General features: G+C 41.0%; 1 protein-coding gene across 1 annotated transcript in view; it reads right to left on the reverse strand.

Moving 5' to 3' along the window:
* The window catches only part of kay (transcription factor kayak), a 174,962-nt gene extending 157,618 nt beyond the window's left edge, over positions 1 to 17,344 (reverse strand). The window contains exon 1 of the mRNA XM_067156690.2: positions 17,192 to 17,344. Within this exon, the coding sequence (XP_067012791.1) occupies positions 17,192 to 17,329 (138 nt within the window). The 5' untranslated portion in view covers positions 17,330 to 17,344. The remainder of the gene's footprint in view (positions 1 to 17,191) is intronic.
* Positions 17,345 to 17,681: the final 337 nt, after the last annotated feature.

A 17,681-nucleotide genomic window follows, 5' to 3' on the forward strand; every position in this document is an offset into this window, starting at 1 on the left:
GCACGTGATGGGGTAGAGTGGTTAGCTCTACGCTCGGTCGCCTTTGCCCCCAGGAATTAACCTGGTACTCATTTCTGGTGTAGGCTGAGTGAACCAGGGCCAGATGCACCTCCGGAAGCGGAAATCTCGTTTCTTAAATTTCACAACTTCCAGAACCCACGTCCTTCCGGGCGAACCGAGCACGCCTTTACCGCCTCGGCCAGGCAGTTCCTAGATAAAGTTATTATGTCGCGCAATTTGGTTACGTAGTTGTCAACTTGCGTTTGGGAGATAGTGACCCCCACTTGTCGGCAGCCCTCAAGATGGTACTCTGTGGTTTCCCATTTTCACACCAAGCAAATGCTGGCTGAGGCTGTACCTTAAGGCCACGGATGCCTCCTCCTTACTCCTAGCCCTTTCACATCCCCACAGAGTGCGCCGATCCCTCTGGCGTAAGACGGAATCTCGGCCCGCAGGAGACACTTGAACTCATACCAGCCGATAACGTGATCACTGCTGATCGCGTCATTCTCTTATGCGCGAGAGTGGACTAATCAAGGGCTGACCGGTATATAAATTTCAAGTGTCCTGTTACTCAGGGAACTTACGTTTCCTCCTGAATCGTTAATAACCTTTTCGGCTTTCGTAATTCATTTTGAAACTCCTTCGTTAAATAAATATATATTTTTTTAATTTTCTCATCTCCGCTTAATTTGTTCAGAGAGGATGATTCTACTTGCAATTTATCTCAAAAACAAACATCACCACCACCACCACCTTTCCTATCCCGCCGTCGCCACAGTATCGGTGCCGCATCGGTGAAAAAAAAAAGCATTAGTTCTCTCTTGCCTTGAATTTCTTGCAGGATGCTTTCGATTGTCCTCTTTTCAATCCATCATAAAATGACACCAATCAAAAATATCGACCGGGCGAGTTGGCCGTGCGTTTAGGGCCGCACAGTTGTGAGCTTGCATCCGGGAGGTAGCGGGTTCGAATTTCCCACTGTCGGCAGCCATGAAGGTAGTTTCCCCATTTTCACATCAGGCAAATGCTGGCGCTGTACCTTAATTAAAACCACGGCCGTTTCCTTCCCACTCCTAGACCTTCCCTATGCCATCGTCGCCATTTAGACCTATCTGTGTCCGTGCTACGAGAAGTTAATTCAAAAATATCGAACGAGGCTGTTTTGTCAGGGCTGCAAGTGTTAACATACAACACGCACCGCGTGATGAATGCCGTCAACAATACTATATTATCAACAAACATCTCACGCCGCAATCCATAGCTACACTAATAGGCCCTACTGGTAGTCACGTGATTTTAGTACCTCAAGATGACGGGCGGCGCGATTACGTCGTACCAAGGTCAGAGACTAGCTGCTGGCTACAATAGCTCTTCCTGTTTCTACTGAGATATTGAACACTGCCCTCGTACATTTTGTCTGGTGGTGGTGATTATTGTTTTAAGAGGACGTACAACTGGACTAGCATCTTCTATTAACATTAATAATGATAGGGAAAAATGAAAGGGGTCCAATACTTCGAAAAATGAAGGTATCTGCCAAACAAAGACAAGGGCCATGAAGGGCGTGAAAATGACACTCTAGGCCTAGAATGCTCTAATACCGTGGGTGCCTGAAAAGAACGTGAGTTGACCAAGGGAGATTGGATAGAACAGATAACAGTAAGGAGCCTGGCACAAGTAAGTGAAATCAATGCCGGGACTCAGCCAAGGGCCCGTTGGTCACAACCCACACTCCCAAGTTAAGGCACCCGGGGCCCCTTTCAGTCGCGTCTTACGACAGACAGAGGATGCCGTGGGTGTTAATTCTACCGCCCACACATAAGTTGTCTACTGGAAATGACGTACTGACGAACATCAGAAATTGCGAAATCAGGGTCTTTCATTTTCACCCACTACAGGGTCCTTTTACCGACACACGCTTTCAATTTATTTCTCCGACTGGTGTCAAGAGAACATGGTTGCCCAATCTCCACCTGAACTCTACCAGTCCCGATGATATTTCTGACCAGTGCTATCAAAATACGACCCAACTTGTTTGTTTACACGTCGAACAGTTAGTGCAATTTCACGCTGCTCACTGACGAGAAAGATAAAACCAACTGGTGTAATTATTCCATCAGTCAGCGGAGATGATATCTAAGAAGATGATAATCCACAATGTAACTTAACTCTACTAGTCTTGGGAGATGAATGTCTTTGCCCGAAAATATTTACCGTTTTTTGCTTTATCTTCCATCGTTTGGGAATGCAAGGTCAAGTGTTTTATCTACATATCCTTTTACGGCACCTCCCTCTTCAGTTATCTTTGTAGTATATAATGTAGTACAGTACCATCATCAATCTATGTAACAAAGCCACATCGCTAACTGACCGATATGTTTACCCACTTCCAGATGAGCTACAAACTTGAAATTCGGCCAACTAATAGCTTTTGTTTTGCCTGTAACCCAATGGAAAATTTTAAAAAGTTTCATTTTTTTAGCCCCGAAAAATCAAAATGCTGGATAAAACGTTAAAGCCGGTGTTTAATGCGACTAAACAGTAGACAGGTAGAACCATCAAATTTGGCAGGCATATTGCCACGTCGAACTACCCGAAGCATGCAAAATTTGCCGGTTCTAGCTGCCAGATAAGTTGTGCAGCAAGTAAAATAACATGTGAAAAATGTACAGGGCGAGTCAGAAATACGACTATATGTTCGATTATAATTCTTACAGATGGAAGAATGATACCGTCGGAGAGTCAAGGCTCCTTCCTATCGACACACAATGCAACAACAAAATTGGTTACATTGTTAACCAAAATGGTGCTGAATATGCAACAGCATGTTACCGTAGCTGCATGGGTGATTGCATTTCAGAATGATCGTGAGGCTATGAGACGCGCCAGACCGGATTTTAACATAACATTGCTACCGTCGACTGTGGGAAAGCGGAGACAACTGGAAACATTCAGAAGGGAAAACCTCCTGGAAGACCTGGCAGCAGCACTGATACAGCAACAACAGAAAGGATCGTGGAAGCATTTGGGAACAGCCCCCGGAAATCAACACGTCAAGGTGCAGGTGAACTTGACATCAGTCAGTCCAGTGTGTCTTGTGTGTTGAGATGTGAAAAGTTCAGAACTTTCAAGCCAATTTGTGTTCATGAACTCAGTGAAGACGAACATGACAGGCGGTTGCAAATGTGTTAATTTCTGTTAAGGGAATGTGAAACTGACTAATCTTGATACAAAACATAGGATATTTTCAGTCTAAGCTGTGTTCCAGATTAATGGGAATGTTAATCGAGACAACTGTCAAGAAAATCCTAAAATGATTGAAGAGAAGCACATGAAATGCGGATTAGTGACAGTTTGGGCAATGATTGAATGGGAAGGATTGCTAGGCATGCGAATTTTGGGACAGATAAGGTGTAAAATGCTCAATGAAGTTGTGGTGCCAGTGATGTGAAGTGTTAGCATCAACACTGCATATTCCAGCAGGATGGTGCACCCCGTCACTACGCTACTGCGGAGAGGAACATTTGGAATTGCGAATTACAAAACAAGTGGGTGGGAAGGAGAGGGCCGACAGAACGGCCATCTCGCTGTCCCGATCTCACACAGCCTGTGATTATTGGTTGTGGGGGCATGTGAAGGAGAAAGTTTACGCTCGAAAACCACGAGACATAGACATGCTGAAAATAGGAATTGAAGAAGAAATTCGTGCTATACCGTGGTTCGTGTATCAGAAAGCAATGAGTGATTTTCCAAAGCGCTGTCTACTAAGATGTGATATCAACGGCGAACAGTTTGAGGCAGTTATGTGAGTCGGTACTGTTTATGTTTTTTGTTGCACTGTTGTGTGCTGATAGTGTCAGGCCTGCCTTGACTTTCTAACGGGGTCATTCTTTTATCTGTAAGAGTTATAATATTAAACATAAGCAATCGATCAAACTGTTGTGCGAAATGTGCGGGAAGGACAAGAGTGCTTCCTTCTCTTCAGTACCTTCCTAGCTTGAATGACACTCCGTGCACTGCTTAGAAAACAGTCGCGGCCTTTCTGAAAGTACCTAGTTATTTTTACGATAGCTTGTACCTTCGTTACATCTAACAAGGTCAGTAATGCTTAACGATAGAGGTTTATAATTACTTGTATTATGTGGGTTATCCAAGTTCACAACACCAGCTACGAAAGGAAGAATGATCCATAGAGGAAACACTTCCTAATTTGACTCAGTGACGAGCTACTCTCGCCGTGAAAATACTTTTACCATCAGAATGTTGGTATAGAATTTCTAATCACTAGAATGAGTGCCAAAAGCATCTCTACACTGCTCATATGACGGACGCTGTTGATGGTGATTCGTTTTGGACTGTTGTATGTAGCTCTCTCAAGAGTATTCAGATCCATAGACGAACTTCAACTGCACTCAATATGGTTTGTAAAGAAATACTGCAATATTTCCCTCCCATTCGAATGCCATATAAAACTTGGAAAGTGTAACTTTTATTCTTAAGATATATTAATAGTCTAAACCAGCAGATTCCTTCAGTAGTAGAATGGAGTGCAGTACAGAGAACACGTTTAAATAAATGGCATTTTCTCTCGAGAAGAACTTGTCCTATTTTTAAAATTATCACTTGTCAAACCGAGTATATGCGATTTTGGCCCAATTTCTCGAAAATAATGTTCGAAATATATAATCTGTCTTTTTTTTTATCAGACATTTGTATTGATTTTAGTCATGTTAAAAGTGCAAATCAAGCATTATACATGTCAGAACATCCGGGAAATTTGTGGTGTGAAAGAGACTGATTCAGATTATATTTTCTATCTGCCATTTATGTCATTTCTTTCCTGTGTCTGTCATATGTACACCGGCGGACATAAATGTTCACACAGAGGATCATTAACTCATTAATCAGTATAAAATAGGCACTGTTGCAAACTGCGTACGGTGTTCGGTCCATCATGAATTGAAACGATATATTATCCATACAAACACTAAATTACGTACAGTAAAATCCTGATCATACATGAAGAGATGAGGAAAATAAGGCCGTGCATTGAGATATGCACACACACACACACCGATGAAAGCTATCCACAAAACAGTAGTACGCATTAGTTCTGGCTTGACAATTGAGTGAACACAGTTACGAGCCTTGTTTATATTAGAAGTGGATACCGGGGATTCACAGCGGAATGAGGAAAATTAGGAAGGAAACTACAATTGAAGAAAGAAAAATAAAAGTTAACTCTGCATGAAGAAGGCAAATGATAAGCCGAAATTGCACAAATCATTAAACGAAGCAGATACATAGTGTGCAGTATCAGTAAGAAGTACGGTACGTCAAAAACATTGATAAATAAAGAGAGAGGTGGACGTTCCCGTAAGCTTACTCTAGACAGAAGAGAAGACTGTAATTAGGATAATGCAAAAGACTCCAAAAATAGCATCCTCCGAAACTGCTGCAGAACTTCATGAGTACCATGGTAAACAGGTACATCCTAAGACCATTCGTAGAACTCTTCATAGAGCGGGATTTATCACGGCCGAAGTCCCACGAGGAAGCCATTTATCAGCCCAGTAAACAAAAAGGAGAGATTGGCATTTGCTCAAGAGTACATAATGAAGGATGACGACTTCTGGAAGAGAATTTTTTCAGATGAAAGCAGATTTAACTTGTTTCGCCATGATGGAAGATTGTCGATGTGGAGGAAAATGAATACAGAGTTTGAAACAGCCAATCTCCAGGCTACAGTTAAACACGGTGGTGGAGGTGTTATGGTGTGGGGGTGCAAGGTGGCTTCAGATGTTGGAGACCTAGTCTTTATAGATGAACAATGGACCAGTATGTTTTATTTGCGTATTTTGAAAAACATTGCGACATAGTGCAAAAAGACTGGGTCTACAGACTGATTACTGCTTTCAGCAGGACAATGATTGTTTGTAATACACGTCAAACTCTGAAAACCCCTCCCCAGTCCCCCGACCTTAACCCCAATGAACATCTATGGGATGAACTCCGACGAGTCAGAAAACACCACATATCCAGCAAAAACCAGATAAAAGAATTGCTTCTACAAGAATGGTATACTATTGGTGAAGAAATCACAAGAAAATTAGTAGCTTCAACGCACAACAGATTAACAAGTGTTATTCGCAACAAGGGAATGCACTCATGTTACTAAGCCATGCACAAATGGTGAAAAACGTCAAGTTTAAGTTGTTGTGGGAACACTTAAGTCCACCCATAAAAATACTAGAAGACTATTTTTAGCATAGCAGTTCTTTTGAGTTTGTGTATACTGTAACTAAATATCGAATTATAAACTAAATATATTTCGGTTTTATATATATATATTAAAAAACAGTTACTATTGCCAATATGTGCATATGTCAAATGTCTCCAATGATTTCTGAACACTTATGCCCGTCAGTGTATATACATTGTTGTGAGATTAAGACATTTTTAATGTTTTTGCTGGCTGTACGGTTGATTACTGCGTTGAATTTGTAATGTTCGTAGGTTTAAGGCTACCGTACGTGTAGAAAACTGTGTAGTTCGAGTTGAGAAAACAGGTTAGCACTATTATCTCAGAAGATAGTGACGCCATGAAAACGAACTGCCCCTTGGTACCACTACTGTAAGTGAAAACAGAATCTCGATATCTTTAACGGTTCACGAGTTATTTGAGGTGGACAACTTAGCTAAATAACCCTGTATGGTTAAGGCTGGCAACACTGGTTCGTTTCTTTTTTTTCTTTTAAGTACGGAGACAGTAGCTGTGTTGCAGTAAACAGGTGCTAGTTGCAGTGGTCCAGCCTCACTGTACAAGATATCGACCGGCAGCGGTCTCCCCCAAGCAAGCCGCGTGCGGGGGTGCAGTGCATGCATTGTTCTCTCCCTAGGAGTAAAACCCCCTTGCACTTAATTCGCGTGCCGAGCAAGGGGAGGGGAGCTGGATGTGGTTCAGTAGTTCCAAGGGAGATAGACATCTCCTCGCACGCGTACACACACGGGGTTATTTAAACTCCTTCAATGTGAGCTTCTCACAGAACCTCTCGCCGAAACCTTTAAAGGCTGGTTAACAGACCACAGACTGAATCATGAGCTACGACAACTATAGACAGTAATTCTTATCGTGGTTTCCCCACAAGTCTCCAGAGCAGCGGTTCTTAAAAAGTCTGACCTGCAAATCCCTTACTGTGCCGCGAAAAATAAAGAGTTTTGTCTGTAAATTGCTCAGAATTTTAAAATAATGGTATTTCTGTATCGGCCGTGTCCACAGTAAAAGGAAATGCACTTTTTAATTTTTAATCATCTCTGTCTGTATGTATGCGCATCACGAGAAAATGGCTGAAGAGAATTAAATGAAAATCTGTAAGTAAATTTGGAGAATGTGGCACTACAATCTATGCTATTAAATAATTGTATTCACGCTCAGTGAAAAGGTAGTTTAGGGGGAGGCTTAAAATGTAATTATGAAATATCTATGTTATTGGTCTTATCGAAAAGTATTACATAACAAAACTTATAAGAATACAACTTCAGAAGTTCCGTTCTCCGTTAAGCAATATCCAGGGAAAATCTTTTGATCATGCGACTTCTTTAACTCCAAACCAGCAGATTCCTTCAGTAGTGGAATCGAGAATTTGGTAGAAATTCGTCTTATGCATCTACCTCAAATTTTCAACAACGTGTCTGTGCGAACCAAACAGCGGTTTTCTCAGTTTCCAATATTAAAATCAGAAACGGAGCGTTTGCGATTCTTCCCTATATTGAACAGTTCTGCAGAAATGAATCGCTTCAAATTTCCCGCTTGCTTGCAGCAATAATGTAACTATAATACTTGAGAGAACATGCTTAAATTTTCAATTATTATTACATCTTTGCAGTTCATCGAGGTTAACAAATAGCGCTCACTAGATGTAGTGAGACGATCATACAACACGTGCAAAGCTCACAGCTGCAGACGGCCAACTCACTCTGTGCTCCAGGACTTGTTCAGTGTAGGCGGTAAGAACCCAAACAACAGGCTGTGTCCCACCTACCCAAACGTCAATCGCACCAGAACTGACCAAGGCACATGGGGATGACGGAACCCACCGAACTGCGACTGTGACGAGCAGTTTCAGACAATAAGATCTTTCCAGGGCACTATCTCACATGTAAGGAAGGGTCGAGATGGGGGAGGGTAGCATATCTCAAAACAACACAAGATCCCTATGAACCACTGAAGGCCATAAAATACGGGGATGGTGTGGCAGTATTAGTGGAATCAGAAAACAGATCTACAAGTCTCGTTGGAAAAGAGTTCGGAATGAAGGTTAACATGGCAAAACTAAGGTGCAGAGAGTAGGAAAGGAGGAAAATGCCTTTAATATAACACTAGAGGGAAGGGAATTGGAACAAGTAAAATCATTCAGATATTTGGGGAGTTGTACAGAAGTAAGGCGAGGAAAGCAACGGGAAACTACCTCACTCCCCATTTCCCTAGTACGCCTCTTCAGTGATGCCTAGGCCATCTATGACAGCTGGTGGCAGAGCTGTTGAGGATCCCACCATCGCTGACGGACTGAACATACAGAAGTAAGAAGCAGAATATCTATGGGAAAAGCAGCTTTCGGAACGGCGAGAAGGCTTCTGACGTCTTACCGAGATGAAACATGGACATTAAGAAAAAGATACGAAGTATTTGGGAAGTTTTAAATAAAATGGCTGTGGAGAAGAATAGAAAAAAGTGAAGTGGGCAGATAAAATGAAAAATAATGAGGTGCTAAGAAGAATAGGAGACAAGAGAGACTTGATGAAAACTATAAGAGGAAAATGTCTTTGTTGGGTCACATATTACGCAGAAGTTGGAGGGAAAAACAGGTGGAAGGTTCGGCATGTTAACAAATGTCAAGTACGGTAGAAACTATGAACTGAAACAAGGGCAGAGAATCACGGAGGATGTCCATCCATCCCTTAAATCACAGCCTGCACGGCTGTTAGGTTAAGCTTCCTTTTTTCTTTTCAATATCTCCTATGGATCTGCATGTCCCACGACTTAATCCTGGACGCTGTGCATGTATCAAATCTAGGGGTTTTTTAAGGAAAGGAAAACTCGCCTAAGAAAAGTGTCTACCTACCCTAAAGATAATCTCTATCGGGGACAAATTCATATCTGTTTAAGTATTAAATACATAATCGGAACGAAAAAGAAATTATACTTTAACACATATCAGTTCATCTTTTATATAGTAACCGCGGTCCTCGAATTTTTCGCCTAGTGGCTAATATTGAAATTTGAAAGCCTCTCCTAATTAATTTAATGCCGCGATCGCAAGGACCGACAGCGATACGATCTAGCACAGCTGTCTTATTAATCTGGAGGCGTTACCGTCAGTATCTGCAGGGATGTGTGTAGCTTTCGTAAATTTGTGAATCGTGGGAAGTATGACATTATGGATATTAACACTTGTAGCGCCCTTACGTAGATTTTAGGGATATATCCCCAGGCTTTGCAGCCGTACATCAGGACAGACCTAATGCAAGGTAAGTACAACCTCTTTTTGAATCGAAGAGGCAAATTCACGTCTCTCAACAGAGGGTACAGAGCACACATACGAACTTTCGCTCTGGCGATGTGATCGCACCACAACTTCCTGTCCAGGATCATACCCAGATATTTAGTCCTGGGTTGCCATGGCAGGGGTGTGTCATCGAAAGTCAGGGGCGGGACGTCCAGTCCAGTCTTCTTCTAGTAAATATCCGTTTTAGCCGCGTTAACCTTCATACGGTTGACATTGCACCAGTTCATATTGTCTGGCCATCTATCCATACTTTACATCACAACCTGCACGACGGGTGGGTTACGCTTTCATTACACATGTGACTGTACACCCCCAACCTTTAAGACATATTGTATTTAAATCAAAAATCTACTCATACATTTCCATTGTTAGCTGTATGATTCGAACTTCTTATCGTCCAACATTACAACTAGCAACAAATGCTTTGGATTATTTGTCATGTGGGTCGTCAATTGGTCGGACAGATGGCTCTCCAACTCAGCTCCGCTTGTCCACTTGACTTTAGGAACCTTGATTTGGAAGTTTTGGCCCACGCAGTTGGCAATGACCAACAGCCATGGAGCAGTTAAAACTAGTTCATCTCGTGGTGCGTTTTGTTATGGTTTCACAAGTCCAGCCAAGGTAAAGTGTGCTCGCGTATTTCAAAAGATTCCCAAGGGTCTGGAGAAAGACGCGATCATAATTATTTTAATTATATGTACTTTTGACTTTCACTGCAGATCTAGAAAAGGCATTTATAAATGCTGAATGTACCAAGCTGTCAGATTCCAAAGGTAATCGGAGTCAAATATCAAGAACGGACGATTAACTACAATGTTAATATCAGTATGCAGTGATAATAATCAAGGGCTATGAAGAACTAGAAATCCAGAAAGTAGTCAAGCAGAGCTACAGTTCATTCCCACTCCTCTTCAATCTATATATAAATTTACAATTTGTTTTTACGTCACACCGACAAATAGGTGGGGTTCGAACCCACAGTCTCCCGAATGCAAGCTGTCCGATACGTGTCCCAAACCACACGGCCACTGGCTCGGTATTATACGGTTTTGGGAGACGCTGAGGTGCCGGAATTTAGTCCCGCAAGAGTTTTCACGTGCCACTAAATCTACCAACACGAGGCTGACATATCTGAGCACCTTCAAATACCACCGGACTGAGCCAGGATCGAACCTGCCAGGTTGGACTCGGAAAGCCAGTTCTTCAACCATCTGAGCCACTCAGCCCGGCAGTTGTTGAGTAGTATGGACAGCCTTGGAGATGGGGTGTACAAGATGAACAACCGTAAAGGATTGCAGTCAACTGCAATATGTGACTTCGGCAAATCGCGCACAAAGTTTAGCATCTTGTTCTAAGGGAAAGAGAACGAATCTTAACCAAAACGACAATATTCAGTCATGGCGACTTACACTTAAAATACACAACTCTTCTTTTTCTGCTTAATATGTTTGTTGTTCAATGAACTTATCAGACGGATCTTGAATGGGCAAAGCAAAGAACTGCAATCAGAGGTAAGGCTTTTTGCGGATGACGTGGTGTATAAAATAATAGATGTTACAAGATTGTGAGCAACTGCAAAAAGATCTCGACAATGTTGAGATGGACAGCAGGCAATGGTATGATGATAAACGGGGTTAAAAGTCAGGTTAATATAAGGAATAGTCTTCATTGAGGTAATCACATAAATGGGATTGTAAATAAAGGGTTCAGATCGCTGTACATGGTTTCGAGGGTATTTAGGGGTTTTCCTAATGATGTAAAGGAGAGGGTGTTTAAGTCTCTGGTAAGACCCCAACTAGAGTATGCTTCCAGTGTATGAGACCCTCACCAGATTATTTGATTAGAGAACTGGAAAAAATCCAAAGAAAATCAGCTCGATTCCGAAAAAAAGGGTAGCGTTATGAAAATGTTGCAAAGTTTGGACTGGAAAGACTTGGGAGAAAGGAGACGAGCTGCTCGACTAAGTGGTATGTTCCGAGCTGTCAGTGGAGAGATTCCGTGAAATGTCAGTGTACAGATATGTCTGAGTGGTGTTTTTAAAAGTAGGAAAGATCACAATATGAAGATAAAGTTGGAATTCAAGAGGACAAATTGGGGCAAATATTCGTTTATTGGAAGAGGAGTTAGGGATTGGAATAATTTTTCAAGGGGGGTGTTCAATGAATTTCCAAATTCTTGGCAATTATTTAAGAAAAGTAGGTAAACAACAAATAGGGAATCTGCTACCTGGGCGACTATCGTAAATGCAGATGAGCGGTGACTGATTTATTGAAAATGAAAATACCCCTTCCAGAGAAAAAATAAATAAAATTAAGACCTTAGCTGATATTTCGTCTGGAAGTGGACCATAAAGATAATACTGACTACAGGGTAAATCTCGCCGGACTACAGTAGGTCTCCCTTGGCAGCAGCCCTGCCCATCCCCTTTAACCCTCAACCAGTATCCTATATTTTTGCAACATAAGCGGTATTTGTGATGGGAAGAGTGCAATTACCTGAGAAATATTTTACTCAATCACGGTTTCAAATTACGTTTTTCAACCAATAATCAGTAAAACTTCAATTAATTTAAAGCACGCTCGTCTTAAGGAAATCACTTTTTCGTATGGGACTGGAAAAATACAAATATTTGCAATGGAAAGATATTAATTCATTTTGTATTGTTTTTAGCATAGAGGTCGCTCAGAGTGACTGAACATGATACCTTCGAACTTTATAAATAATCTTTTAGCCTTTCAAATAATTTGCCATTTACTTTCCAAATAATTTAATCGGTTCTTAAAATTCTCAGCCTTCCACAAGTCGTTGACAATTAGCGCTGTTTCAGCAAATGCAAAGGCTCTACAGGGGCACTTGAAAGAATACCTGTGTTCAATTTTAAAACGTCGTTGGTATAAGAATGTGTTTGGAAGTACTAGAGAGGTAAAGTAAGGAAGAACTGGTGAAGTTGCTGGTTCTGCTATATGAAACTGAAAATGTTATCTTCATTTTTCTTACCCCTTTCTGCTTCCGTGCAATTTGTATCAATTGTTAGCAAGACTACTATTACAATTTTGTTTCAGGAAATAAATTACAAATAAAAACTGTTAAGAATGTAATCGTTACAAGTAATTTAGTTACTCCCCAGTTGTGTTGGTATTATTACATCTGTCAGACATCAGATATTTACAAAATAGAACTGATTTTTGTTTTGTTTTAGTGTTGAACATAATTCCTTTAAAAATATAACTTCAATCACGTCGCATTATCTTAAAGAAAAAAATTATACATTAAAAAAACATTCTAAAACGAAATTCCGAAGAAGTGGACCTTCCTATTTTTGTCAACAATCTAGAGAAAGTAACTCAGGGTGCGAAATCAGAAATAAATGGTGGGGGGAAGGGACATAGCGCTTAACTACTAGTGTGTTTCAGACAGTATTTCGCGGTGGGGGGATTAAATTTCTCCTGTAATTTAATTACCCCCTCCCCCAGACAAATGTAAATTGCAGATTTTTTGTTTGAATTTTGTTGTTATAACGAGAATGATAAACATTAGAACATTATTCCAATCACTTGAAAGTTTTGAGAGACTGCCGCTTTCTTACGAAAGGCCAGACGAGGCGCGATTTGTTCTGATTTGTTGCTTTATTAGTGGAACCTTCCTCTATCAGGGCTAAGATTTAACTGGAAAAAAATGTCGGTTTGTACACTGCTTAAGTGAATATTGTCCTATTGGCTACTTATAGCAAAAACACCCTCTCCAAAAAGTACAGGAGTGGTGTAAGCTCGAGCTACTTCGAGAAATGACAAAGGACGAGAGCTTCAAGTAATTTATATTTTTTCCCGGGTTTCAGACGGACTTGTCAGAGTGAAACATGAATAGTAGGTTGCAGGTCCGGATTGCCACTGCTGCGTTGTTTTATTGCTGAAGGTCTGGCAGTCACTTAAATTATTGCTGATGTTTCCATAAAAATTAGTAAAGTAAAAATCATTAATTTCAGTCATAAATTATATGTGTTCTACATTTTCCTCATAATTTTATAATGAAAGAATCCCCCCCGGGCAATTTTAGTGGGAGGGCGAATCTTTGAGATAAAATCGTCGGTGGGAGGCGAACCCCTCCGTCCCCACCCCCGCGATTTCGCACAATGAAGTAACTTGTGATAATTTCTCTGCTAGGTCAGTCTTTTGTAAAGAACCTAGAACCATTAAAAGGACTTTATACAGATAGGTCTTATGGCGACGATGGGATAAGAAAGGGCTTGGAGTGGGAAGGAAGCGGTCGTGGCTTTAACTAAGGTACAGCACCAGCATTTGCCTGGTGTGAAAATGGGAAACCACGGAAAACCATCTTCAGTGGGGTTCGAACCCACTATCTCCCAGACGCAAGCCCACAGCTGCGCGCCCCTAACCGCACGGCCAACTCGCCCGGTCGTCCAAAATTCATGCTGGTTAATGCACAATTACTTATCACAAGGTACGCCAGTCTTTTTTCATATGAAATGGAGGGGGTGGCTGTGGGGAAGTTGGACAGCAGTTTGGAGATGAAGTCGGAGAAGAATACGAGTTGATAAAAAGGAAGAGGAACAGAATGAGTGAACGAGACAGTACTGACAAATAAGATGGTGCAAATAATTAGACTGGACTTTTTTTTTCGTGGTTTATATCTGGAATAACCATGAGCACTTTATTAAAAATTGTCCCGACGGTTTTCATTCCAAAAGAGCTCTATGGTGTAAATCGATATATGCACATGCAGTAACTTGTAAAACAGTTTATAGTTACGACCATTTGAGAAACGTTTCTGTAGGACCACCGCATTGGCCGGGTTCGAGCTCAGCTAACACACCCTCAGAATATAAACTTAACTACATGTTTATAATTTTCGGAGATGCCGACGTGTCGGAATTGTCTCTCGCAGGTGTTCTTTTACATGATAGTAAATCTACAGACACGAGGCTGACGTATTTGAACACCTTCAAACACCACCGGACTGAGCCAGGATCGAACCTGCCAAGTTGGGTTCAGAAGGCCAGCGCTCTACCACGTAAGCTACTCAGAGTTTAAACGCAAAAATAGGTTGGAAGGAAACTGAACATATCGCGTTGTTCCAAAGAAGTGGGAAGTTGCATCCGGGAGATAGTAGGTTCGAATCCCACTATCGGCAGCCCTGAAAATGGTTTTCCGTGGTTTCCCATTTTCACACCAGGCAAATGCTGGGGCTGTACCTTAATTAAGGCCACGGCCGCTTCCTTCCAACTCCTAGGCCTTTCCTATCCCATCGTCGCCATAAGACCTATCTGTGTCGGTGCGACGTAAAGCTCCTAGCAAAAAAAAAAAAAAAAAGAAGTGGGAAGGCTACTTCGCATAGTACACGTAGGGGGGGGGGAGATAATCTTATTCGGCTTTACGTCCCACTAACTATTACGGTTTTCGGGTGCGTTGGAAGAAAGAACAGAGAAGTTCATATGAAGAAATGTGAGAAACTGAACTACGATTACGAACAACATAGACCTTATATATGCAAAGAGAGAAGTAGGAAGCTGACGGTATATTTTGTATACCTGCGATCATTTTTCTTCTATGTAGTTCCGCAATTACTTTTTTTTTTTTACATAATATACATATAACTTCATATTATAATATGGATTGACTATCTGGTATATTTGCGGAATATATAGAAGTATTTCGTCAATTTAGCTGAATAAATTACTTTTGCTTTGCTAAACAAATGAATAAAATTATGTCTCTAACTGCTATAGATTTTTAATAAAAAGGACTTTGACCTGCCCATAAATTTATCAACATAGATCTATCATATACCTAATTTTAAAAACAATTATTACGAACCGAACGCATCTGGGTTTCGATCCCACAATGAGTCCAGCGTATTAACCAATTAACCAACGTTAACACAGGATAGGTTGACATAGACAACTGCATGATACAATAACACAAGCTCCAGTTTTCTATTGTTACCAAAATCTAGTATAAAACTTATTTTCATGATGCAAAAATGAAGCATAAAAGATAAAGACGTAGAAGGATAAAGAAAAAATATCTACAGGAACCTGAAAAATAGAAACAAAAAGCGCAGTATTATTTGTAATCCAACTAGAAGATTCCGTCAAGGCCTCCATAATAATGGGGAGCAAAATCCTGTCATTCTCAAGACATTTCACAAACATCCAGTGCTTCATAATATCGCAAAAAAATCACGAAATTTTGCCACGTAAATAACGGTGCATAAACCTAGCAGCAGATCAAACAGAAAATAATCTTAGCTGTGTGTAACATTTAATGCTTGATGGACGCTGCATATACTGTACAGTTATGTAAACATAAAGCACGAAAGGAAGTGAGGAGGAAGATAACACTGAGCGGCTGGCTGTCACTGCATTTGAAATGAACAAAAAGATGGCTGTGTTAAGATCAAGCGTACACAATGATGCTGGGTGTGGAATATCTTTCTGTTCACTGCCTGTCTTTGCGTTTACGCGCCTTTCTTACAACCAGTAACACAAGGTATCTCTTCTCTTAGTTATTTTAAATAATCATAAGTTATAAAACTTTAAAACACACGAACGATAGTTATGCCGTCAAAAATGCGAAAGTAACAGAAACTTCACTTTATTCTAAGTTTATGGTTGACACAGATAAAGAGGTTATGTGGGAAACAACATGTGACGATAGTAATGACAAGTACATACAACTGTCGGATGCAACCAATAACGTTTAACGAGAGTGAAGGTAACTTGTCCATATGCTACCTTCAGTAACGGATCAAATGAAATCCCAGCCTCGCTATTGGTGGCCAATCATATGTGAAACTAAATGCTTACACAATAACTATTCATAGAGAAAGTAAGGACACATGCAAATCTTGTTGGTATATTACGAAACGTCGCAGCAGCTGTTCAAGATTTCTGGAGAAAATTTCGACAAAGAAACAATTTTTCAACATATTTACAGCCAGGGATTTCTCAATTGGGACGACAAAACCAAACAAAAATTAAAACAATTTACTTATTAACTCGGCACTGTTGTGTATTGAGCGAAAACAAAACAATTTCAATTATAAATATTGTTTATCTTTCCAAAGCTATGGCAAAGTTACTACCTCTCTTTAATTCGTATTTATATTTTACGTAAACAAAAAAAAATCACTTTCTCTGTTAATTACAACCACGAGGCAACGACCGATAAAGATTACTTTCTAATTGACAATTACACGTATTTATTACAGCTGAATATTATTCTGGCGTAAACCCTGACCTACCTATACGTTACGCTGAAGAAAATCACTAAATTATAAAGAACAGCAATAATTAAAGTAACCAAAATATAACATCCCTCGTTTCAGGTCTGTTTTGTAGGTTATCGAACGCTTCCCACTGCCCCAGACACAGATGCAATGCAGTAGCGAATGAAGAGAGAAAAAACATTATATAATAGCTGTACAACATAATACAGCTTCTGCGAGCAACAAGACACATGACCATAAAAGGAAAGAGATATTCTCTCTGCCTTGTTACAAAGTCTCCTAAAGCTAGCACAATAAGTAAAGAAACTGGCCATGTGGGCAGGTCGCTTGACGGCCGTACCCCTCCCCTACAAAGGATGAGTCATAGTCACACTTACGGCTGTTGGTGTGATGACCCCTGCGGTCACTCCGGCTGCAGCCATGGATGTCAAGAAATCCGCTGTAGACATTCGAGAATCCTGACTGTCCGACTCATCACTTGAATGAAAAGACGAGTTCGAGAGCGTAGAGAACATGTTTTCCTGTCACTGAAGCCACACCGCGAAGCGTGCAAGGTTATTGTGATATAATGGATCCACCTGCTTCTCGTTGTTTTCGTGTGTTGCTCTGCCACCAGCCTGGCGATGACTCACTAACAGACACCCAGAACGGGGGAAGCCCTTCTCCTTCCTTCTCCCCTTCACACATACATACACACAACCGTTCGCTTCTGCGCTCTACGAAGACTCTCTCACAATGATGTCATACCCACCCCGAGCTATTATTAGACGGCTGAGCTCACTGCTATAGTCACGTGGGTGTGACGACATCTCCCATACGAGCGACTGCTACCGAGAAATGCCGAGCCTGCACGAATGACGCATCGGG

The sequence above is a fragment of the Anabrus simplex genome, chromosome 12 (assembly GCF_040414725.1).
Source record: "Anabrus simplex isolate iqAnaSimp1 chromosome 12, ASM4041472v1, whole genome shotgun sequence".
NCBI lineage: Eukaryota > Metazoa > Arthropoda > Insecta > Orthoptera > Tettigoniidae > Anabrus > Anabrus simplex.